Below are 26,106 nucleotides of genomic sequence, written 5' to 3'. Positions count from 1 at the left end.
TGTGGTTGGTATCGTGGTTAATTCTGTTCGATCACCTCAGTGAATAGAGGCAAAAAAAATAAATAAAAAATAACCAGATGACACAAAACAAGAGTTGCCCAATCTCATCTGAATGAGTCATATTTTCAGCAATATCTATTACATCTATCTATTACATTGTCAAGCAATTGATGATTGGTTGATAGATGGGCCTCACACACACACACACACACACACACACACACACACACAGAATGTAAAACTCATCATGTGTCAAGCTTGTTGGGGAAAAAAACAATCATACAATCCATCCATCCATTATCTGTACCTGCTTATCCTGTTCAGGGTCGTGAGCCCCATGTGACATTGCCACACCCTGAACAGGTTGCCAGTCTATCACAGGGCTGACACGTAGAGACAGACAACCGCTTTCATTCACTTCCACACCTACGGGTAAATCTAGAGTCATCAATGAACCTTCCCTGCACGTCTCTGGACTGTGGGAGGAAGTCAGGGAATGCGGAGAAAACCCACGCTCAAGGGAGAACATGCAAACACACGGTAAAGATATAATGAGTGAAATGTGAGGATGAGAAGCAGCTTCACAATCCAACGCAGTCATCTCTCAACTGTATTTAACAAATGACTATGTTTTACCATCTCTCCAACGTCTCACTCAGAATAATTGTTCTATACAACGTTTCCATGCGTTATTTAATACAGTGTACCTAGGAGCATAATTGCAGTCTGTGATGAACTGCAGCGGAGCAATGACATTTATTGCTTCTCGACTCTCCTGTCATTAGCAAATTAGGCTTAGAGGCTGAGATGATCCAAAGAGACCCGGTAAGTGTTCAGACAGACACGATGTGGCTCTGAAGAATGACTGTCATCATTGGTGGAAATGAGCTCCGTCTCGCACATCCTTTACCTGCTCAACTCAATTTTTCATCCTTGCCGCTACACAGGACCTTTGTATTTAATGTGAGAGAGCTGCTGAGGGGTATAAATCGTGCTACTTCCTTTGTTAATCCCTCAGAAAGTGCGAAACAGCTCCCTGGCACATCAATGTATAACTGTAAAAAACAGGAAATTCAAGAAATGGTGAAGTTTTGACTGTGAAATGTGAGGATTGGAACTTTGGGCCATGTCTCCCAGATATGACAGGATGGTATGTACTAACCTGGCGCTGCTCAATGAGCACGCTGAAAGAAGAGCCTGAGATAACAAAAGCTTAAAGGACAAATTTTTTTTTCCCTCTTTCTGTAAAGGTCTGCTTTTAAAGTAGCTGCTGTGCATTCGTTAACCGCCTGTGAGCTTGAATAAGTCCAGCGTCTAAGCTGTGATAAATCACTCCCTACAAACTGTGGGACTGTTTAATTGGCAAAAATGGAAACAAATAAATCCATGTTGAATTTTAATACGCTGTCCTTGTTTTAGTACTTTTAGTCGGCTGTATTTGATAAATGTTCTAAACATGTGCTGCAAAGATCTTGATGATCCGTTTCTTGCACCATGCTGTTTTTATTCTCTCAGCTGCTCCACCGTCTCGGGATTAACTATCTCCCCTCCAGGCAGTGCACGGAAGTTAAATTCTGCATCCTTTACACTTCCCCTGTTTGCTCATAGGAAGAGTCCAGAAGGGAAACCTGTGTAGTCGTACAGTAGAGTGAAGAAAACTGGGTTATCCTGCTCACTGCCAAGGCAACGCTCGAGAAAATGGTCTGCAAGATGGTGACCTGCAGGAGTGCATATCACTTTATTGCTGGTCCTAAAATGCCATTAGCCCTTATTTTGCATATTTGAATGACAAAATTACTTCTTATTTATCATTTAATAAGGCTAGAAAATTAACTTACTATTCTTATTCTCATTTGTACTCAGTTTTTGGAAAGCACCGTTTACTCTACTGTATCCAATCCTTCATTATCACCTCCCAAGAAATGCAACGAATTGCTGGCAAAAAGATTTTAATTGTTTTTTCTGTTCCCGACAGCCAATGGTGCTAGACCTTGCAAACACACTGGCAGCATCTTGTAAGCGTCTGAATCAAATTAAAAAGATAACCTAAACTGAACACGTGTCTTTATAGCTGAAGTAATTAATTATTTCCATCCATCCATTAGCTATACCCACTGTCATGACTACTGGAGTCTGCTGATATTCATAAATGAATCACTAATGAGTGTTAAAGGGCTAAAATCTAAAGTTTTTGTTCTACTTGTCAAACAAAACTGACATTAAAAATGTTCAGAAATCTTGTAATTCTAGGAGATGCTGAAATCTTTCATATTTAATCTAGTTTTTTTAATTTTGTGCACCATATACCAGTTAAATTGCCATATTGAGAAGCCCTCGGCAGGCTTTGCATCCGTGTAATGAAGACCACCAATTTGTGAGTTAGCACACAGCCTGGAGTATGAAGCAAAACTGTTCATTCATAACAAGACGAAGCATAACTGTACCCACCATATACAAAGAGAATATATTCAGCAGTGCTGGTCCCCAGGTGGTTGCTGGCCTCACAGCGGTATGTGCCATTGTCCGTTTTGTTTAGTGTCGTGATGGTAAGTTCCCTGCCTTCCACAATCATGCGCTCGATGTCCGGCAACTCTCCTCCGTCTTTAGACCAAAGCACCGGTTCAGGTCTGGGGAAGAAAATACAAACTTTATTCTTCTTGCTGCATATGATTTCGACCCTATTTTCATGCTAGTAATCATGCTAGTATCACATTTGAGTTGTCAGGAAATGCCAACTCACATTGGGTTGCCTATTGACACACACTCCAATTTGAAGTATTGTCCTTCCTGTGGAATAATCAGCGAATGTGTGATCTCCAGATGGGGTGCATCTGTGAAGAAGGGACATAAAAAAAAACAATCCAATATGACAGTATCACGTATTAGAGGGTTTGAATCCAACACTGACAAAACACCAGAGTAGTTAGTTCTTTACCCATTGGGCAGCTCTTAGCTCTGGCCCATATCCCTGTTCTGCTTTGGTACTGATCCCTTACCTGCAAACTAATCCTACACTAATCCTGAACAAATGCAAAGCTAAACCCGCAGACATACATGTAATCTCAATCCTTGTATTTCTTCTCAATACTAATCTTTCGCCTAATCCAGCTTTGCAGGGAATGTTTGACTGCACTCACAGTGGACCTCCAGGACTTCGGTAGTCATGTAAGGGTTGGACAGAGACACATGCTCCACGCTGCAGGTGTAAGCCACGCCGTCGTCCCGTCTGTCCACGTAGAACTGGAGGCTGCTCCTTACTAAGAAGGATTTACCCGTGGCATTCATCTCCTGAGTTCCTGCAGAAAGTCAGACTATTAACAAGGGTGCAATATACATGTTGATTATTAATATTAGTGGGGAACACTTCTGGGTTTTTTGCAAGCCCTTCATGCAAAAAAAAATATCTTTGAGAAAAACAGGAGTCAGCTTGTACGTTAACTAAAACATGAGAAACATGATATTTTATTTGGAGACGTTGCTTTTCTGACATAGACAGCTGTGGTGGTGGTGGTGTTGTTGTTGTTTTTCTCTGCATCTCCTTTGAGGGAAAGAGTCTTTGGCCTTTGAAAGTCAAGTCAAAGTAGTGAATAGTGAGGGGAGAGCATTGACGCGGTTGAATGGGTGTGTTTGCTCCTTCAGGACCAGCTCTCAAACATCCCAGTCAACACAAACGGATACACCCGGCAGTGCGGTGTGGATTTTCATAGTTGTAGTCACACCTTTCATTTCTTTCCCGCTCCTTTGTCTTGGTTTCATGCCCAAACATTCACTCTTTATACTTCAGATCTTTATTTGTGTTTGTTTCCCCTGTCCTGTGATGCCATCTTCATTTAGAGATGCCTCTTAAATTATAAGTTGCAACACTTCTTTGTAGTTTGCTGCTGCTGCTCTCCTGTCAACGCTTTGTGTGTTAGTGCCACTTTTCTCTGTAAAGACATATACAAGGCTACTGCTCCTGAACACGGCAAAACGGGACAAAGGTGTTTCTTAACGACAGCCTCAAGATTTTTCACAGGAGCTGCTCCGCTCCCCGGCCCGTTGGATCTTCATCTCCCTGGCGTTTCAGCCCTCTAATGCAAACTCGAGTCAATCGATACATACGTATGCATCACTCCCGTACTTCAATCTCACACACACAGCACCCAAATTGTTCAGTCCCTTGATCTATTAAATACTAAAAGCCCATTGCATTACCCATATATCATCATTTTGAGTTGATCCATTTTTTCCACTCAACTGATTCTCTTTCATTTTGTCATCTGTGAACAGAATTTTTTATTGAGCAGCACTACAACTACTATGACTGCTACTTCATGAATTTTTCGTGTTGGTATTGAGGTTGGCAGATTCACTAATTATACTGACAACATCCTGAAATATTCTGTTGTTCAGATGAAGATAATTGTAATTTCTTTAATAACTTTGTCTCAAAATCTTAGAACTGAAGGCAAGATGAACTAAATTTGATTTCTAGTTTTACTGTTAAAATGGCATGTACATTATTAGTAATGTATGACTTTAGTTGGAGACATTACTTAAAAATCTGATTATGTAACCTATTTAAATTACTGATGTCTTTTGTATGAATGATGACACATTAAAAGGTATTTAAAAGTAAAAGCGATAAGAAGATGATAACACCATGAGAAAACAATACGCCATTACATCCGACCTCAGGACATCATGCTTTTATCAATTAATGCATCACCAATGTGATTATTTTGGAGAACTAGTTTTTAAACATCACATCATTTGAACAAACAGGAAAGTCAGAGGATTTGCATTTTGCCCTGAAGTACAGAGGGGTAATAGTAAATATCTCTGCGGTGTCAAACACAAATCTCTCCAGATTTCTCTCTTATTCATCCTGTCGTCTGCAGCATCCTGTGCATAGAAGAAGCTGTCAGTCTGTTCCAAGGCAGCCGCTAGCATCGCCTGCTGTGGCAGTTTATGTCAGAATGTGAATGTTCCCAGATCTACCTGCTCTGAATCCGAACCCAAAGAGACGAGCAGATCTACAGTCAGGGAACTAGGGGCGCTCCTATATAATCACCACCTTTTAACATGTAGGCTTTTTATAGTTTAACAAGTTATGAATTATAGTTAAACAAGAGTGATATGAGGGTTGGTTGGGTATAGCTTGGAGGACTGACATTTTTGCTTGACTTCAGATTGATTATTGTGTTATATTCATTGGGTTAAGAGTTCCTCAGCCGTGATGAAATGATTGCATAATAATTTCAGCTTTTGTTTATTTCATGAAGGCATCAGATATTCTGTAATAGCACATTTGTTTCATTTTAAGCCAGAACCCCCGTTTTGATGAAGTTAACAACCTACTGCCTGTTGAACAATAATGAGAATTTGAGAAATGTCATGTTTTCTTTTTCTTTTGATTGTCTGATCTAATTTCTCTCACCTTTTGGTGTAAACTCACATTCCAAAGGAAAAACAAAGTTTTGCGTCATTCAGCAGTTGTGTTTGGGTCTTTAATCCTACATTGAAACTTCTTGCACATTTAGTACTTTGGTGTTTGGTAGTCGGAGGCTAAAGAGGCCTAATGGACATGCTAACAACCTCTCTGCTGGTAAATTACTTTTATACCAGTTTGAATCAATGTGATCTTGGGTCATGCAATCCTTAACTATGTTTACACATTAACATACAACACTATCCATGCTAAAAAGGTGGTTTCTATCCAGTCATTGGCACTAATTGTCTATGATACAGTATTGTTCAATCTTCATTAAGCCTTGATTACGTGTCTGTAATGCAGATGTGACATCTGTTTAAAATGGCATCTTGGTTTATTCCCCACAGGCTTTTATATTTACCTGAACCAATTTCCAACAACAACAAAAGTCACAGCAAGAAACCGTTACAATGTACAATTTAATACTACAAATTAAATGAGATTAAAAGCCCCTAAAAATAGTTCTTGCTTCTATTTTTTGCCTGTTGATTGGTTGTAAACATTGTGGCAAAGACCATTCCTTCACAATCATCTAATGTTTTATCTTGCTATACTATTTTCAGCAACAGAAAATGAGACCAGCCGAACCGTTGCATCAAATAATACAGATTGGTCAGGGCTCCAAAGCCTCACACTACATACCTCTACATGCCCCTCTCTAAGTTTTGCATGCGTCAGTCATGGTGTTGGACCAGCACAGGTTATCTAAACTGCACTGTAGGCCCAGCAGAGAAGTGCGTTGGCTGAGATAATGTAGATTTGTAAATTCCATACATGTGTAGGCAACAGAGCTTGTTATATTTAGCAGGAATAAAGTTGCTTTAATGATTTGAATTATTTGCATATGAAAACCAATTAACCACAGCTCCTGCTCTCTGCTGAAGTAAATGATGTGTATTGGAAACATTGTGATCATCCTCAGATTAGAGCAGCAAGCAGGACCAATTACATTCTTTGGTCAACCTGCCTCCATGACTTTTCCCACTGATTGGCGAACGCTGCTGTTCACATCAGACACCAAACCTCGCAAAAAGTCAGCATGTTGGAGTGCTTGATGTGAGCATCAGTAATGATCAGGGAGCCAAATATGAATCCAGCTGTATAACTTAAGGGCATAACATTGTTAAAGATAAAAATCAAAGTTTGAGATATTCCATCTTTGCCCTGCTTAATCTTACGGAACATGATGCGAGTCCAATTAAAAATGTAGCACGCGTATTTAACACCAAAATAAAGATGATGATTATGATTATGATAATTTATAGTTTGGATTCCAAAGGCTTGATATCTTGCCTAACTGAATAAAAAAAAAAAAATGAGTCACCATGTTGGAGCTGTTGTTTATTTGAATGTGCTTTTGTGTCACTGTGAAAGGAATATATAGACCACTTTATGTATGCAAAGAGAGTGACAGTGGGTGCATTTTTTTTCCTCAATAGATTGTAATATGAGGCCTAGCTGTCATTCAGCGACACAAGTCATTTGTATGGCTCTATACTCTGCAAACAAATTTGACACTGGATGACAGTTGCATTTTGAGGTTTGTAACGCTGTGTGCTTCTCATACAAATTGTTGAAAAACAAATCAGCCGAGCATGAAATAAATATGACATGTTTTTGCTATTACACCTGCTGTCATCTTGCAGCTTTGTAGACTGGTCCCCCAGTGGGGACAGATGTGACTGACAGCAGACACTGGTGGCAATGATCTAGCACAGCAGCACCAATGGCAAAAACATGCTGCTCCCAGCATATACTCACTAAAGAAAGCGTGAAAGCAGCACCTACAAAAGAGTGGGATCCGGAGCGCTGATTGACATACCTCCTCTTTGACACTTTGACATGGAAATGAAGTTTTTAAGTCAAGCCCTCCAGTCTCTGCTTTGTTCTTTATCTCTGTTTGGCTTGGTGATGCACCATACCAGGTCTGTTTGCCCAAGCAGCTTAATAAACCAAGTGCAAGTAATAAAAGCACATTTGTAAACAAGACACCAATTTTGGGCAGACTTGGGGGCACATGCAGTTTTTCAGACTGCATTTGTCTATATAGGAGTATTGAGCGATAAAGATGTATTTTAAAGTTTGCCTCTTGAGATGGACGGCAAGTCTGGTTGTGACGCTGTGAGCCAGCCCCTCGACTGGCCTTTCAGGAATCTACGTGCATGTCATTTCAACAAGAAAACTTCATATCTCGGGCCCTCTCCCATCAATCATCATGCCATGTTGGGCAGACACACACAGAACCACCAAGAAAAAGCTCTCTGGTGCAAATCTTCAATAAAGAGCAACTGTCACACTGACTCCCTGCAGCAGGCTCTGTTACATTAAAGAGATCCACACAGCTACCTCTGACATCAAATTGAGCAAAAAAAAGTTTTTTGTCCATTTTTTTAAAGGATAAATTAAAGTGATAAAAATATGAAGTGCAGTCCTTCAGACAGTTTGCAAAAAAGTATACAACAAAGCAAAAGCTTGTAAGGCACACTGTGTGAAACCCTAGAAAACTTCTGCTGGTTTAGTGTGATCAGCACACATTACACTGCACCATCTGCTGCCTAATGCATTGTCTCTGTCAGTTTATTTCCGTCTGGGTGAAGCTAGTTAAGTGGCCCTGAGTTTGCTTTCTTTGCTTTTCTTGTATCCTCCTTTACTTGTTTGAGTAATCTAATCGCTGCTGTACAGAAAAAAAAAAAAAGCATCTTGGAGCCACCTGCAGGACGAATGCCCGGCAAGACACCTCGTCACATGCAAACACCACTAAGGTAGGTCATCCATCCATCGTCTACCACTTATCCTGTATTCAGGGACTAAGGTAGGTCATACAAGTTTTCATTTGTATGAAAACAGTGCGATAAAATAAAACCTGTCTGGCTTTTTAGGCGATCAAAAATCATGAAGGCAAGGCGAGGCAATTTTATTTGTATAGCACCTTTCAACAACAGGGCACAGTCTGCATGTGTAAGCATGCAATTGTTCTTCGTCTTCCTCTATCAGACAGTTTTGATGGGATAGCCTCCAAAACACAATTCTTCGCTGTGGCATCCTTGAGTCAATTAGCCGATTGACATTTTACAAGCAAAAATGTCAAACAGCTTCTAAAACAAGAGGATTTGGAACTTCAATATTCTATTTCATTGTTAATCGAAAACTAGCAAGAGCACAAGATAATACCCGAGAGTGAACATTTTGATTTTTGACGATCACCTTTAGTATTGCATGATTGAACTGTGTTTCTATTCATCAACCAGTTGAGCACATCATTACTTTAGTGTCATTATCAGCGAAATGAGAATGTTGTGCAGAACTTGTTGTTGATGCACGCTAAACATTATAATTAGAATCACGACGAGGCCCTCGTATATGTCTTCACCTTGGTCAGGTAGTGAAATGTGGAAGGCTGTGCCACAGCCCAGCAACATTTGGACAGCATCCAACAACAGCAGCAATGCTGGCTGTAGGCCAGGAGAATCATGGCACCGCTAAACCCCAGCCAGTGGAACAATGCATGAATATGAGCACAAAGGAATGCAGCAGCTGAATGACTTGACAGTAATGATGTCTCCAAGAGGGTACCAATGCTAACAGAGGATACAATGCTTTGTTTAATCAAAGCCACATGCCTACCTTGGACCTCCTTGTCATTTCGGAACCACCGGATATTGGCAGCTGGTTTGCTTCCTGGTGTGGTGCACGTCAGTGTGATTACGTCCCCTTCCATGGCAGGCTTGGTGAATCCTGTGATCTCCGGTCGTCCTGGCACTCCTGTGATGCACGGAAATATAATTATAAATAACATGCAGAATGCATGTTTATGAGGCTCGTCTCCCCCATAAAAACAAAGATGAACTTATTGAGAATAATTCACTTTATTGAGATATTCCTGCTCTCTTTGTCTCAGTGGCAACATAAAATGTAATTTAGATTTTTGATGTTTGTTGTTGTTTTTTAAGGCAAGACAAAAGGGTATGATAAAAAGTAGTGGTATCACAACGATGAAAAATAACTGGCAAAAAGAAAACAATTGTATCGAGCAGATGATTAATGGGAGAGATAAAATACCTGAAATATCTCCTTCAAGATAACTGTGAAATTCCTTGCTGTCTGGCTGTGAGATGCCTGATGAAGGTCATTGTAAAGAGTTGTTTTTTTATTTTTCTTTATTTCTGTATATCCTTCAACACACCTGTCTGTGTAAAAAGAGTTTTTTTATGTGGCTGTCCTGCCTGGCAGAAAATTCAATATACCAACACTAGTTTGCAATTATTTATTGTAGTAGACAAGGGTAAACTGTAGCTTAGAAATGTCTTTCCTACAAAGTTACACATGCGTTAAGAAAAATAACAGACCATTGAAAATGTGCATGTATTCATGCTGTCAGAACCTAAAGAATTAGCCACACAGGTAATTGACCTTTGGAGACATGCTCACCCAGAACAGTGAGAAAGGCCTTGGTGGTCTTGACAGGCATGGTGAAGAGCGAGCAGGTGTACTGGCCCTCGTCTGACAGGCTGACGTCACTGATTCTGATGATGAGCTCCTGTGACGAGGCTCGTACCAGCTCGATTCTGTGGTCCCTCAGAGCTGCGTAAGGAAGGGCAAAACAATCACAGAGCGCACAGACAAAAACACAGAAGTGATGGCTATTACCATTTGTAATTCAGATGACCCTTATAAGAACAAGGCACTGTGTTTTCAGGTATTTGAAATAGCTGTCAAATACAGCAATTTGCATTCTGACATATTCACAGTCAGTAACAATGCCGAAGGCATCAGCGGGATGCACTGAAGTGCAGCAGAAGAAAAAGCTTATAGTTTTAGATTACAATATCTATTTAGGTAATCGCTAACATTCCAGGTATTGATTTACACTCACTTCAACACATTTAGCAACTGGCTCTGCCAGTGACATTTCACGCTTGGAACACTGATATCCAAACCTTACCCTGGCCTTACACAGAACCACTGATTTAATTACTTTGTATTTTTCACTGTTACTGAAAACAGAATGCAATAAGGGCTGAGCAATAATAGGTGAATAAGTGTTTATTAAACGTCAATCATAGGATCATATCAGGATAATCACATTGTGTTATACATTTACTCCAGTTGTCCAAATTATTGATTTTAGAAGCAAATTTTGTGGAAACACTAAGAAATTAAAACTTAAATGCATAACATTGGAGCACATTTTATTTTACTGAACCTCAATTGGATTTTTTTATATTAGAATAAGAACTTGCTGTTTCGTGATGAATATGGATATTGTTAAAACACTGATGCGGAATTGATTTGAACCAAATTGACCAGCTCTAGTGCAAACTAATGTAAATGGTAAAACCATTAAACAACAATTCTGCTTATAATAATTGGAGTAAATCGCTGCTATAATACAAATGATCCACTACTACTAAAAAGACGACACAATAACATTTTTAAAATTCAGATGGAAATAAAACCTTTCAGTGTTTCTTCACCACATTACACCTTTATAAACATGCTAAGGTGAAAACCACTGATTTAATTACTTTGTATTTTTCACTGTTACTGAAAACAGAATGCAATAAGGGCTGAGCAATAATAAGTTAATACGTGTTTATTAAACGTCAATCATAGGATCATATCAGGATAATCACATTGTGTTATACATTTACTCCAGTTGTCCAAATTATTGATTTTAGAAGCAAATTTTGTAGAAAAACTAAGAAATTAAAACTTAAATGCATAACATTGGAGCACATTTTATTTTACTGAACCACAATTTGATTTTTTTATATTAGAATAAGAACTTGCTGTTTCGTGATGAATATGGATATTGTTAAAACACTGTTGCGGAATTGATTTGAACCAAATTGACCAGCTCTAGTGCAAACTAATGTAAATGGTAAAACCATTAAACAACAATTCTGCTTATAATAATTGGAGTAAATCGCTGCTAAAATACAAATGATTCACTACTACTAAAAAGACACCACAATAACATTTTTAAAATTCAGATGGAAATAAAACCTTTCAGTGTTTCTTCACCACATTACACCTTTATAAACATGCTAAGTTGAAAAGGTAATCTCCCACCTGTCATCTCTTATATCATTTCAAATTAAAAAATCACCAGCTTCTACATGCATCCAACCACAGAGGGCATGGGAAGTGCTCTTCGTTGAATACATTCCCCATTCTTAATCCTCCCTCCCTTTAGGCCTGGCAAGCTCTCTCCCTGGACACCTTCTCATTTGAAGTAATTTGAACTCTATTGGATTGTACTACGCGGGGCAAATCTGGCAAAATGCAGCAGCGGTAGGTGGTCATTAGGATTTAATCAACGTGGCCAATGTAAAATTGCATCAGATAAAGACAGATTTTCATCAGAGAAATCAGATTTTCTATGAAAATCATTAATCAACTGCTCGATTCCCATTTATTTGATTTTAGCGCTGAACATTAACAGCAGCCATGTGATACACAGTTAAATTAGATTGGCTGAAATGATTATTAGATTTACACAGAGATAGGTCATTATCAACAACTCTTTTCTCCAGCTTCAATTACACCATATCATTTGATGATCATTATCTTATAATCACACACGCTCTAAAAAGAAAAAAAGAAAGATTGGCAATAGAGATAGTGATGGCCCTAAGAAGTTTCTTATTAGAGACTCTTTGTTATCCATGAATAAAGAGTAAATAAAACCATTCTTCAAGCTAGAATTAAAATTTAACAACAAGCGGCGCCATCAGAGAAGCAGCTTATTATGTGCTACAGGGCTTAATACAAACATTTGATAGTCTTACTGTAGCAAACCGCATTCCTGAAACAAAGCCGCTTGATGTTCTTTGTAGTTAAGCATCCTCACTACAGAGCTTGGAAATGCCCAGAGGCTCTGGCAGTAAACAGCAAACCCTTTGGTGGAAGGATGCTTTGGAGAGGTGATTGGGTCTAAACAATCATCACACCGGAACTCGGAAGGTATGGAAGTACAGGCTGAGAAGATCAAAGCGTTGGACAAGATGACATACTGTACTTCCCTCACATATCCCTCTATATTCACAGCGCACCGGGAGAAACTTTTCTTCTTCCATAAATATCACCAAACAATGAAAAGCTCCAACAACTTCTGAGATGAATGTTCCGGCTGTTTCATAAGAGGAATTTGTCAAGGGAAAACAGTCATAATTTGGATAAAGTGATATTCCACCTCAAATCTGTGGGTGTAAAAAGTGAAAGTTGCTTTGCGTTTGTTTTCTCCAGCAGCTGTGATCAGGTTGGTTTCATATCAGTTACAAAAAGCGTTAATGTTGAACAGATTTAAAAAAAGAAAAAAACAATTTATAGGCTGAGAAACATCTTATCGTTAAACAAAAGATGGACTTGACTGAAACATTTCTGTTAGACAGCCACTGGCACTACACAGCACATGAATCAATGACATATTGATAGAATGAGATGTACAAAGGTTTGAATAACCCAAAGACAAGTGTTATCTATTACTCAAACAGTATATGGCCAGGAAACCATACTACTAGCATCCAATCCAGGCTAGAGGCCCAGGTTGTCGGCAGATCCGTCACAATCAGACCCAAATGCCACTGGCTGACAAAGCCTTTTTCCAGGTGCTTTAGGAAATCAATGTGATGAAAAGGTTCATTTCCCCCAAACCCTAGATAGCTCCTGCGTTCTTCATTCTGCTTAAGAGAAAGCATAAATCGGCACCCTGACCTTGTGTATGCTACAGCCTTGCAGCATGGCAGCTTAATGTGCAGTACATCTCCTGTGATGGAGGCCTTACCAAGGCTGTCTCAAATCAGTAAAACTGACACCCCGGTTCCCTCTCAGGGCAAGGGATGCTGTTGCTATGGCCCTTTGATGCAAAGCGTATTTGCCTTGTTTCCATGAAAGTCCTTTGCACCACCTTCCATTTCAGTGGAAGACCAATTTGAGGTCTCTAAAGACAACAGTAGTTTGTCAGATTCGCTTGTAACAACATAGGCCAATTTTGTTTTGAGTAATCCGAATGTACAATGTCAAAGAAACTGTTTTAACATGTGCATGTGTGGTAAAAGCTGCTGACAGTCTGCTTGGTAGCTACATTAGGTCTGCGTTGAGATAAAACTGGAGGCAGAGGAACTGGTAGTGCACTTATCACGTGGCATCCACTCCACTGAGCAGCAGACAGATGTTGCCCAATGTTTCTAATCCAAAATGATGAAGTATCTCCTGACAGTCCAGATAGAAAAGGACATTTTACATCCATCCATTAGTCTTGGAAACAAGCTGATGGCTGTCGGGTTCAGCCAAAATATGTTACATCCGCAATGCAGAGTGTCCCCATTTGGCCACTTTTGCATTGCCTGTAACCACTTTGAGCCAGTCCTGGAATGTGAAAGCACTAGCTGTCCTTCAGCAAGAACACACGGTCCTGGCGCACCCAATCCCCCACCCGCACTCCAGCCAGGGGCTCCACTCTTTGCAATTAGAGTGTGTTTGCTGCTGGCTGTGCTCACTCAGTAACTGTGTGGGCGATTCTGGATGTGTTCCAGGGCTAGTGGTGCAGGCAGGGGGCTCTTTCCCACCACACATGTGGCTGCAATTAAGAGAAGGAAAGGGCCTTGTTCCAGAGGGCCATTGTTACTGCCCGCACTTGCAGAGATCCCACAGAGCAGATGCTACTCAAATTGGGCTCATTTTCAGTGCTCGGAGGGAAGGAACGGAGGAGAAATTGTCCCAGCGGCTATGCTACCTCCCCTCTTCAAGTCGTGAATAATGAGAAGGAATATATTTTTGTCTGTCCATTTTTCAGCCCACTGACATAAGCTTGATTGTACACTGTGGGAATTTTTTGCTGCCTCTGAGTCCTTTTTTTCTTCAAATGAACTCTCTGAATTTAATTTTCATTACACCAAGTCACAGTGGGATTACATAATTCTGTTGGTTTTCAAAGCAGTTTTACACATTTCAGTGTTTGTACAGAGATATTACAGTATAACCCATAACAATGATTTGTATTTACCCCTGTAAAAAGTATCTTAACATTTTTTTTTTTCAGGTGGGCCTTCGTTGTTATCCTAACAAGCTAATATACATTTTACCTGTTCAGTTTACTACATTAGTTATAATAGCAGAGTGTATCGAGCCATAATGGTAGATTCATATTTCAGTGAAGCTGGAGGTAACCAGGTACACTTAAAAGTCCATTAGCCCCTGAAGAATGACCTGCGGCCATGAGACCACATTTACATTTTGTTGTTTTAAATATACAACAGGCACTGAAAAGAAAACAAAACACCTGAACAAACTTCAGATTCCTTTCCCCAGATACCTAATGTTGTGCTTAACTCTTAAACAAATGTTGTTTAAGGGTTTAAGTGTTTGTTTTTCTACTATATGACTTTTTTCCCTTTATTCCTTACTCCAGGTAAGTGCCCACTACACTCGCTTCCAAAGGACCCACCATCAAATATGTGTATACTAGAATAGACGTAAAATGTGCTTTCATCGGTGCTCACTCTAGTAATTGCATCCTTGGTAATTATCCTTCACTCTCTCGCTAATGAATGTTTTAATGCTCACATTAGAGCATTCATTTAGCACATAACAGCATTTTGATTACTACAAGCCAATTAAGATCAATTTTACTTTGTGACCTTTATGATCCAAGCTGAATGCCCCAATTAAATGTCATGAATGATGAACCATAAACTTCGGAGAAATTGAAATCGAGATGAGGAAAAGTGCTGTATAATTCGCCACAGCATGTATGTATATGCCATATATGTCTCCATATCTCAGTTACTAACATACTGTAGTTCAAATGGGCAATTCGTTATCTGCCTTTGACATGCAACCTGCAGTAACTTCCCATTAATTGCATTATTCATATTCACCGTATCTGACAAAAGATTCTGCTTCCATCCTGCATGCCCCCAGGAACGTCATTACCATTCTCTACAGCATCGTCACTTGGCTTTTTTCCTTCCCCCACAGAAGCTCAAATTAAAGTAAATCATAATGAAGACAGCTTTGAGCTTTGTCCTGCTCCGTAATCATAATAATTCATAACCACGGCAAACATATGAAGGGATAATTCTACCAAAAAACATATGGTCCAAATCGATTTCTTCATCGTGGCAACCCACCAAAGAGCCTCTTCCTTCAACAGTCCCTGCTAATTGGTCTAATATATGAATGATGTCTTGGCCTGCTTATTAAGAAGATCTATCTCTGTTGTCTTCGGTTTGTGGCAGTAGTGCGAAGGAATCTGCGTGCTGATCTTTGCAAAGTGTAGTCTGAAGCCTCTAAGGTGGCAACAATCAACCAAGACTCAGATATACATAATGGATGAGGAGGAATGTGCCAAGGAACCAGCTGGCATGGTATAAGAGGAGGGCTGTGTTCAGCCTTAGACAAATGTGCAGAGACAGTCCAACCCATATGGATCGGCTTTGGGAATCCAGCAAGGTTAACACTCTCTTGGAGCTCCACAAGGTTTGACTGATCCTCTTATGGGACAGGATGAGATAGAGTGCCTCCTTATCATTTACACTCTCACCAAAGGTACATTAAGCTATTGAGCTGCCACCTGCCCACTATTTCCTTTCCACCTGCAACCGCATCTCATATCTAATTCCACATCTGTGATGAGAGGCAACACTGATGTGTTGACAAATTATAGTGTAGGTCACAACCTGTAGGATGCACCGCTGGGCTTATGTTTACCTATATGCCTACCTGAGGATTCCCCATGGGTTTGTAGAGTAATCTTGCACCTATTACATCCTTCTCTTCATTTAATTAAAACATGCAACAGAAGAAGGTTAATTGGAGTAGTCTTGTCATTAATGGAGACTGCCCTTGCCATAATAATTACAGCATCAGTCATTTGTTTAAGTGATCTATGTTGCATCTGACTTTGACACCAGAGACCGTATTTCATATTCCATCCTCAACTAACTAACCAACCAACCAACCAACCAACCAACCAACCAACCAACCAACCAACCAACCAACCAACTAACCAACCAACCAACCAACCAACCAACCAACCAACCAACCAACCAACCAACCAACCAACCAACCAACCAACCAACCAACCAACCAACCAACACCATCTTTTCCCAACCATATCCAGGTCTAAACTTAATAATGTTTAATGGAGATACACATGCTGGATTTCTTTTTACTGTTAGACTGGAGTTAAGGTATTCAGTGTCTTAAAAATTCTGTAAAGACACAGAAGTCCCTTTTCTCCGTGGCTTTAATACCTGCTCTTTGGGGTTTTTGTTATCTTCTCATTTGTCAGACCTGAATTAAAATGGAACAAATTATAGCCAGGGCAAAGATCATGTGGTCTTACTTAACCCGGCAGCTGTCAAACTCAATTGATATAATACAGAACTTTAGCTTCTTTACAGCTCTTAACTATGGCTGCTGAAAGGTCATTTTAATACTTCTTTTTTCCTACCTCACTATTTTATATCAAACTCCAAACACATCCAGACAAATGCCCTAATCTTTCATACTGAACTTGAGAGGCAAAGCGAGAGTAGATATCAAAAAATGCCCCAGAGACTTTGGTCTAATTTAAGACGGAACAGCAGATGTATTTTTATCATCATTATGTGTATGTGTTGAGCATCGGAAATCACACATAAAAAGCTGTAAAAGGTGAATTTCCTTTGGATTACGCACACAATGGCAAACCTTTGTGAGGAGAGAGTGGGGGAAACTTGCATGTGCATCAAATGGTAACATATGGCCATGCTGTCATGGACACCCAAGGGGATTGTTGTAAGCAAAGAGGTGGACAACAGAGACGACAAACACAGGGGAAATGGAAGATGTATCCAAACGGCAAGTAAAAAAGATAGAAAGAGTCTAAACACAGAGAACAAAAAAATGCAACGTACATTAATCTAATCTACTCACTGACAGCAGTCTATGACCAGCTGTTCATCAAAGGGAGAGAACAGCCTGCCTCAAGCTCAGCCAGTCTGCAGTTAGTTGTTGGACTGAAAGGTAGCATAAGGTTGAATCAAACATTTTTCATTGGCTCCTACGAGAAGGCACAACAAACGGGAGAAGGACACTTGCAGCCCTCTGCCAAGCAATTAACTGGTGATTTGGCACAGTGGAGACTTCTTCCCAGGTGTCCCACCCTCTTCCTCGCATGAAGCCCATGTTGTTCCACGCCTCCCGTTTCTCCTCATGGCCTCACAGGCATCGTATTAGTTGTGCCAATAAAGCTTTTCAATTGGCTGTTTAAAAGGAGATGGAGAGGAAGTGTTCCCATACTTAGCCCTAGCAACCTCTACTGAAAGGACTACATTCATTTTGTCATCCGCATTGCTCAGGAAAAGGATTATGTCATGCAATATAAATGGCTGCCCAAGAAGGGCAAAGTGGCTGAAAGATATTGTGCTTCCTCCCCTTACATGCGGGCAGCTGGATTTACACGCGGATACATATTCTAGCTTTGTATTCACAGGAGATGAGGAACGTGAACAAAACTGTTTGACCAGATGAAATAACCAAAATATAAAAATTCAAAGAACAAAGGTTTTTTATAAATATTGTAATTTGGGAATTTTCAAAACTGGTTCTGCAAAGTCCAATATTAAAATGCTGCATTCTCTACACCAGATAATACAGAAGAAATTCGGATAAAAAAGGATGGTTTGGTTCAATGGCTTTTGCTTGAATTGAAATCCTTTGGGCACATTAACACCATTCACACAAGGGTATCTATTTAAGTTTAAGCTAACTTTTATTTAATAGTATTTGGAAGTAATTTCATCTAATAAAACACCTTAGACCTCATTACTAAATCCAATCACTTGCGAAGGAGAAAGTATTTCTTCAAACCAGACTGTGAGTCTCATTCTGTTGGTTCATTCTGGCGTCTCTCTCTCTCTCCTATCAATTGTTATTCAAAGGGAAAGTTAATCTTCAATCACTGAACCAATGATATTGCATTAGCAGCTACAGCATAAATGGAATGGGTAATATGCTGTGAGAAACACTGAAAGATGATCACTGCAACTCTTAGAAGACCGGTCCACTGTTATACTCCCTTTCACCCCAATTCCAATTTATCAACTCAAGACTTTTGTCACCTTTAAATTGGATTTGGCTGGTGAGAGCACATTATAATTTATTCTGGCTCATGCCTTGTTTCACAAGGTTGCAACAGTGCACTTCCTCTTCAGTGACATCCAAACAGCTATACAAATGTAGGGCAGCTAAAATGCTAATGAAGCCCAATCATCTCACAATCCACAGGCGTTGCCGTGTTGTAAACAACACTGTCAGTGTTGCGTGATTACAAAAGTTCAATTCAAAAAGTCTATTTCTGTTTAGTTTGTGCCCTGGGACATCAATGGAGACATAAATTCATTAGTCTGTTTCTACAGTGCATTTCCCCCTCTTTTCCTGTCTAGTAGTCAGAAAATATGTTCTCGCAGGCAGGCAGGGACAATTCTTTACTTTCTAAATTTGAAAAATGAATGAAGATGACCACGTTAGTAATGTAATCTGGCTATGACATCTTTATCATATCTCATCATTTTATCATTACAGCCATTATCCACAGGAATATTACTCACCCTTCTTGTCCCCAAAGAATAGGGTCTGTTGTGCAGGGTTTGACCACTGGAGGGAAGTGTTATCATTGTAATCCACACGACAGGTCATGTTGGTTGTGCCCCCCTCCACCACCGTCATATTCTGAGTTATGGGGAACTGACCTTGGCTACCTGTGGGATGAGGGCAGAGTTTGAGGTCATGGTTGTGACGTGAATACATTTAGATGGGTTGTTACTGTCTTTTTTATTGAATCACATAATGTACCATTAAGACTTGACACCTTTCAAAGTTTATATTCTTTCACCACAACGACCATTTACATTAATGTCTCCGTTACAGCACAGTTAAAAAAAAATAGCTTAATGAAAGCCTCGTTGCCATGGACTGCAGCCTTCCACAGCTGTTTGTGCTAGAAAACAGTGGGTTTTTTACGGTGGCGACAATGGTAGGTTTTAGTTTCCCAGAGCGCCTTCCTCGCAGCCTTATTGCAGGACCATAATTGGTAGCATGGCCTAATTAGAGGTAGTCATGTTCTGCTGTAGAGTCTAGAGCTGCAGCTGGGTGGTAAATTGACACATAATCCTAGACACTGTGGGCCTTCGATCCGAGCCACTGCTTTGCCCTGAAACAGCCGCTCGTCACAGTGTGCAGAAGACATCCAAATGAGGCCTAATCACCCAGCCTGCTGGATTTTACCTTCTTATTCCACATTTGTACTTGTCGTCTCAGCAAAGTCCCCTAATTATGTTGCAGAAGCATTTCTATCCTGCCTGTGTTTTACTGAACTCTGCCACGCTTCAGAAACAGATGTCTAAAACCAATACTCTTTTGGAGGGGGATTGTGCGAAGCCATAGCACAGGCTAATATGAGCCTGACCAAACCAGCCCCTTTAAAGATGACAACTGTTAACAACAACTGTGTTAGAGCTGGAGTTCATGCTTCAAGCTGAATGTGTTGTATTTAACTGGGATAATTATGCTGCCCACAAGCTAATCTGTGTGCATGTTTTTTTTCTTGATTTCACAGGTCTGCTTTGTGTCCCTTTTGTAATGTGTCTGAATGTGAAGGTGACATTGTCTCTGTCTCTCCCAGGTACAATTCCCCACGGGGACATTTCAACTAAGGGAGCTGCTGTCTGCCTCATTAGTCCAGCTCAAATGGTGGAGCAGAGGAGTGTGGCAAAGCCAAAGGTCTGTGGATCTACCTTGACCTCCATTGGCCTGATCGAGACCATTGTCAGCTAGAGGTGAAGGTGAGACTGACTATAAAAAGTAATGGGGAAATTATCTCAACATTGCACATTACTTATCTGTTCACCTATTTATACAATATCACATTAACAAACATGTCACAAGTTCATCATCACAATCAATCAAATGCAGTTGTCAGTTGGTAGTCCAGCAAAGCTATGCATGTCTTTAAAAATGGAAATGGGTGTGGATGCATCGTGTGTCTGGCGTACCATGTGGAGATGTTGTTCCTGTATAACCTACAATTGTTTTGGCTTATCATCTATCCCACCATCTCTCCGATATCTTTGCTGCCTGTCTCCAGTGTATACTACTCACTATTGGCTCGGAAAAGCTATGAAAATAGTACAACACAACCAGTAATGCATATAATTCTCATTCACTCAAGTTCTGGTTGGGGCATGTATGGTTGCTTCAGCAAAAATGTGATGCTGAAATTCCTTTTATTATGCCTGTGTGGGCAATAAAGGCTGTTTCTATCTGTAGTAAGGTCGTGTTGTGAGAATTGCATTAAAAAGTGGCAGTGTTTCTGTGCACTGTGCAGCTAACGAAGGCTGCGATATGGGAACCCTGTTTCAGTCAGGCGGAGCCCTCTACTGGACTCCAATCACGCTGACGCGTTCGCCCATTGAACATTGCACAAACGTAGCCGTCCAATCAGGACGTGCCTACCCAAAACAGTGTGACCACTGCTTGACATCGGTTGTCCTCTTCAGCTAAGCCCTCTACCACTCATCTACTAAAGTTGTGAGTGTCCAGGGGGTAGCCGGACGGCAGCCTGGGGCAGCCTGTTGTGGGCTATCCTCGAAAAAGGGAAACGCAATAAGAAAATACACGTCCTTTAAGTCGATGGTGGTGAACCAATTTCCCAGCTGAACCAGTAGCTGATTGATGTTCAGCATGCAGAATGTCACAATGCATCAGTTTAGAAAGGCTGGGGTCTAAAATAGAACTGAACTCCGCCCTCTTCTTGAGCACCAGGAAGTACACGTGGTACAACCCCCTCTTGCTCTATTGAATGGGAATGATAGACATGGGCTTTTTTTCTGTAACAAGGTCTGGATCTCTGCCGAGAGGAAATCTATTTTCTCTAGGGAGGATAGAGTCACCTGCTTGACCCCTGTGAACAGAGGAGGAGTGCTGCAGTACTGGAGCCTCAGTGTCATGTCCATCCACTCCGTTAATGTGCAGCTATGTTGCCCCGCCTCATAAAACTATGTTAACAGAGGAGCAACCAGCTGTGAAGCAGTGGCCAGAAAACTGAGATAACCTGCCGAAGCCCTCTCCGCTGCAAGGCCTAAACGGAAGGCTGGCCCAAGGGGGGCAGATACAGAAAGGTCCAACCTAGTGATGGTCTGTGAAGGCATCACCAGCCCACGCCCACATGCAACAGCATACATCATGTCACTGTATGTCATGCCTGTCGTCTCAATTGTGGAGATCGACAAGGAGAGGACAGGCATGGCAGTGACAGCCAGAACGGGGAGCGTGTGCAAAGGCCTGCATTTTAGAAATACAATCAAACCAGAGCCAAGCTGTGGCTTAATAACCTATTTGCATTACTGACGTTAATGTACATCACAACGGTGTTTGGGGCTATAGCATAATTATAATTTGAACTACAATAAGCTTAATTTAATATACAGTACTGTATTAAAACATTTGAATTCTACATTGTACAGTTTACAGTCATTTGAAAAGAGTTCATAATAATTATTATAATAATAATAATTAAATGCTTTGTAACTGTGCATAACATAAAAAAAACCTATATATTCAGGTATGGAAATATTCAATAAAAACTTCTACAAGTTTAAATTTTTATTGGAGCATGGCTGTTTTCCAATAAAAGCAAAGTCAGTGAAAGGGAACACAAAGTTCTGAGAGGAGGTTTGAAGGTTGTCTACGTCACTGATGATCCAAAACGACTCAGTGAAGCGCAGTGATGCAATGAGGAATAAACTTGCACTTCTGCAATATGCCTTTGGGGAGGATATGCTATCTTTTAAACACAAAGCACATTAGTTCTACAGGCTGAATGACTTCAGTACTGGGCATTGCTTTATGCCTTTCAAATTGATTAGATGTGTCTACATCATGAGAGGGGACTACTTATTTTCTGTCAAAGCCAGCTGCACTGCAGTTTGACAGCAATGCATCAAACATCCAGTGCTTGGAGCATGTTTGACAACACCGAGGTGCTAATTGTTAAAACTTAACAAAACTGTCATCACAATGTTTTAGCATTATTTATTTGTATTTATTTATCTAATCTCCTCCCTCCCCATTGACATCACAAACGCCCACTTGCATAGCTGTCATTATGTTATTATTTTGTTTTTTATATTATTATGGTACTGGATGCACGCAAATATTTACCAGAACACAGGCAGTCAAAAACCAAGAGGTTCTGTTCCGGCACAAATTAAGCTCTATTAGCGTTTGCTTTTTTCCTATAAGTAATATTTTTCCCAGAAATATCATGAAGTAGTACAAGAAAAATTTAATTTGTGATAATCACATTAGTGTCTCTCTTTCTCTTTCCAGTCCAGTTTCCCTACAGCTTTCCAGTAAAGTAGGTTAAGATTAAAAGCATATTATCATGATGATCCCTCAACTAAAAATGAACAAATTTATGCATTCAAATGTAACTTAATCAATTAAAATCCAAGATTTTATTGTCTTGTTTTTGTCTGTGCATGCTTTCAAATCAAACCATTTCCAACATCAGTCTGCTTATGGGCCTAAACCTTAAAGCTATAATTGGTCCCTTGGCAGTGCTTTCCCCTTTCACAATGTTTTTTATGATGGTCACATGGATCTGAGAGCTGCTGGGGTTTTTTTTAGCGCTCAAGCAAAGAGCCCACTCCAGTGAAAGCTGAAACTGGCAATATCACCCTGAGATGGGGGATTACGGTTCGCATTCAGGTGGGCCACCAGCACACTGATCATCAGTCACAATGTCAGCACACACCAGATTAGTCAGGTTGTTTGCTGTGCTTCACAGTCAGAATGCTGCTGATGCCGCTTTCCACTGTGACATTAACTTCACAATCAAGTGACAGTGCATCGTGAATCAAATATTTACCAGCACAGCTATGATTAGGTAGAAGTGTAGTAGGGAGCAGAAGGCTCGCACCTTTATTATATACACAAATATTCATGTTGAGATTTGATGTGTGCTAAAACACAGATGTAAATGCTCTTCATCTCTCTCTCTGTATATATATATATATATATATATATATATATATATTATATCAGATTGGGATGAGGTCTGTGCAGTAGGTGTAGTAGTATAAATATGAATACAGAATGGCTGGCTGTTGAGTGTACATTAACGATAAACTATTTAATTTGATCTCAACCAGCCTCTCTTCACGCCGCTATCTGAATGCAACTCAGACCGTAGCCTGATGGAATCTGAGTCTGATAATATTAGAAGCCAAGAATATGATACTTAGGTTATTGATTTTTTTGGACTGGATGGGTATCCAGAAAATGTGAATATGAGGGGGATGGGATGGTAAAGGAAGGATTAAGAGAGATAGCTGATGAATGTAAATTGATGTGTTTTATATAATAATAATAATAATAATAATAATAATAATAATAATAATAATAATAATAATAATAATAATAATAATAATAACATATCAATAATGTGGAAATGTTTTGGTTCTGTTTTGATATGATGGAAAATCACGGCATGCTGGGAAACCAGGTCTGAAAAGCGGATTATTTGAAAACCCCGTTGCATGTATAATTTCACGATTCGTCTAATGACCACTGATCCAGGGCGTGAGTTGAAAAATACGAGGAACATCTTTGTTGAGGAGAACAGAGAGTTAGTGGAGGAAGAATGAGCCATACCACCCCAAAAGCCTTTCTCAGTTTCAGCTGACTGCACCAAATAATGGAAAGCAGTGCCTTGATGAATGGCCGGCGAGCAGTCAAGCACACCACTGCAGAATAAACTGTAAACTGCAGGCAGGATAAAAAGAAAACAAATAACTCAGAAAAAGAAGAAAAAGGAGAAATAGCCGATGCCTCCAATTCATTATGGAATGCTAACAATTATTAATTTTCATATAAAAATGAATTCCAGTCAGTTTATCAAACCACAAATTCCCCTCTGGTACTCGATTTTACGAGGGCTTCGTTGCAAATAGAGATGTTAAACTCCCTTCTGCATGCTAATGAGTCATGGCAACTTCATACAGTGCCTGTCAATGACAAAAGGCCATGTAGTAACATATCAAATAATTTATGTATTTATACTGAAAACTGAATGTCTGATATTGACTTGCTGGTACTGCAATGTTATTACTTATACATGAAACCTAAACAATAATTGTTTTCGAACCAATTTCAAGAGGCCATTAAAATTAAATACGTAATAATTAAGTAATATGAATACTTATAAAACATTTAACCATATTTCTTTCTCAAGTAGTCTGAGAAATCCTCTTGGAAAGAAAGCAGTAACCTGTGATTTACACATAGAACTACTTAACTCTACTTTAATCTACGCAATTTTCCATTTTTTTGTGATGAAAATTAAAATCGACATTCAATCTCAGACAACCAGTGTGGCAAATATGTATTTATTTTCATGGATGTCTGTAAATGATTGCTAAATCTTAAAAAACAACAACAACAACAAACCCAACCTAATTTTTTTAATCAAAGACATGATTCGTGATTTTGTGTACACACTTGTGTAGCTGTGAAGCTGAAAAGTGAAAATTTGGAAAAGAAAATCAAATATCATGCGTTCATACTCACAGGGTATTTAAATATGTTCTCAACATACTCTTGAGAACACAGTTATTAATCACTGCAATTGCTGTGACTTGACAAAATTGTAATTAATTGGCTAACTCTAAACTGCGTGGCCTATTTGCCAGCATGTTGGTAGAAAAGGAAGTTGAACATTCGCAGTGTATAAATATTCCATTTAATTAAAACTTAAAGCCTCTTGTGGTGTGCATTCCTTGGTGGAGAGAACAAGAAATAATGGAGCTTGCCGTCTCCCATGTGAGACAAATACAGACAGTTCTCAGTTCCAACTCAGTGTGAAGTTTTGAAAAAGAGTAGCTTACATTTTGCCCATCCTATTGGATTCACAGTTTTACTCCTGTTTTACTTGTTTTGGTACAACTCATCCTCATGTGGCTCTGGCACTTTCTCCACAAGAACTAATGGACTCTATACGCATCCACCAGTTCAACGGACACCTACCATTCTTCAGAGGTCACGTAGGTTGTAACACCAACGACATTCTCTGTTGTAAATAACTCCAAGACTAATGGTGACTAACGGTTGTGTCTTTGAATCGGTCAAAGCTGAAGTTTCTGTCATTTCAGCTGAATGCTCTTGCAGCATGCAGGAGTGAAAGTGAGTTACTATGGTTAAGTGCACGTTCTCCGTTTCTCTGTCTCAGAAACCTTCTGGTGATAAACCGTTCTTGATGCATACTTGGTTTTCATAGCAACCTCAATCAAACGCATGAAGACTATTATGCTGTTTAATCCAAAACTTAAGGTGGTGTAGAATTAAAGGGAATGTATTTTAAATTACAATACTTTTTTAGTATCCCTCATATTTGGTACCCTTTTTAAACAGAAACAGGTGCCCAGGGTAAGGATTGAATTTTATCTATGTTTGGAATATGTTTTAAATACAGTATGTCCTTGTGAATAAAATGCTTATTTTTCGGTATGAAAGAAGAAAGTACTGGTGATGTTTCACCATTTCAGTAACACCTTTGTTAAGTGTATACTGCTTGTAAATGCATGTTA

At 39.8% G+C, this 26,106-nt stretch overlaps 1 protein-coding gene across 3 annotated transcripts in view; it reads right to left on the bottom strand.

The window, feature by feature from the left end:
* The window catches only part of LOC311020270 (cell adhesion molecule 2-like), a 111,596-nt gene that overhangs the window by 5,130 nt on the left and 80,360 nt on the right, over positions 1 to 26,106 (bottom strand). For all 3 annotated transcript variants that reach the window (XM_084020227.1, XM_084020229.1, XM_084020228.1), the window contains 6 exons: positions 19,072 to 19,221; positions 9,902 to 10,054; positions 9,098 to 9,235; positions 3,138 to 3,296; positions 2,741 to 2,831; positions 2,449 to 2,627 (listed from right to left, as the gene is read on the bottom strand). In XM_084020227.1, the coding sequence (XP_083876353.1) occupies positions 2,449 to 2,627; positions 2,741 to 2,831; positions 3,138 to 3,296; positions 9,098 to 9,235; positions 9,902 to 10,054; positions 19,072 to 19,221 (870 nt within the window). The remainder of the gene's footprint in view (positions 1 to 2,448; positions 2,628 to 2,740; positions 2,832 to 3,137; positions 3,297 to 9,097; positions 9,236 to 9,901; positions 10,055 to 19,071; positions 19,222 to 26,106) is intronic.

The sequence above is a fragment of the Eutrigla gurnardus genome (genome assembly GCF_963514095.1).
Source record: "Eutrigla gurnardus genome assembly, chromosome: 10".
Taxonomy (NCBI): domain Eukaryota; kingdom Metazoa; phylum Chordata; class Actinopteri; order Perciformes; family Triglidae; genus Eutrigla; species Eutrigla gurnardus.
Note: the sequence above shows the minus strand (reverse complement) of the source record. Positions and strands in the feature narration are given on the sequence as shown.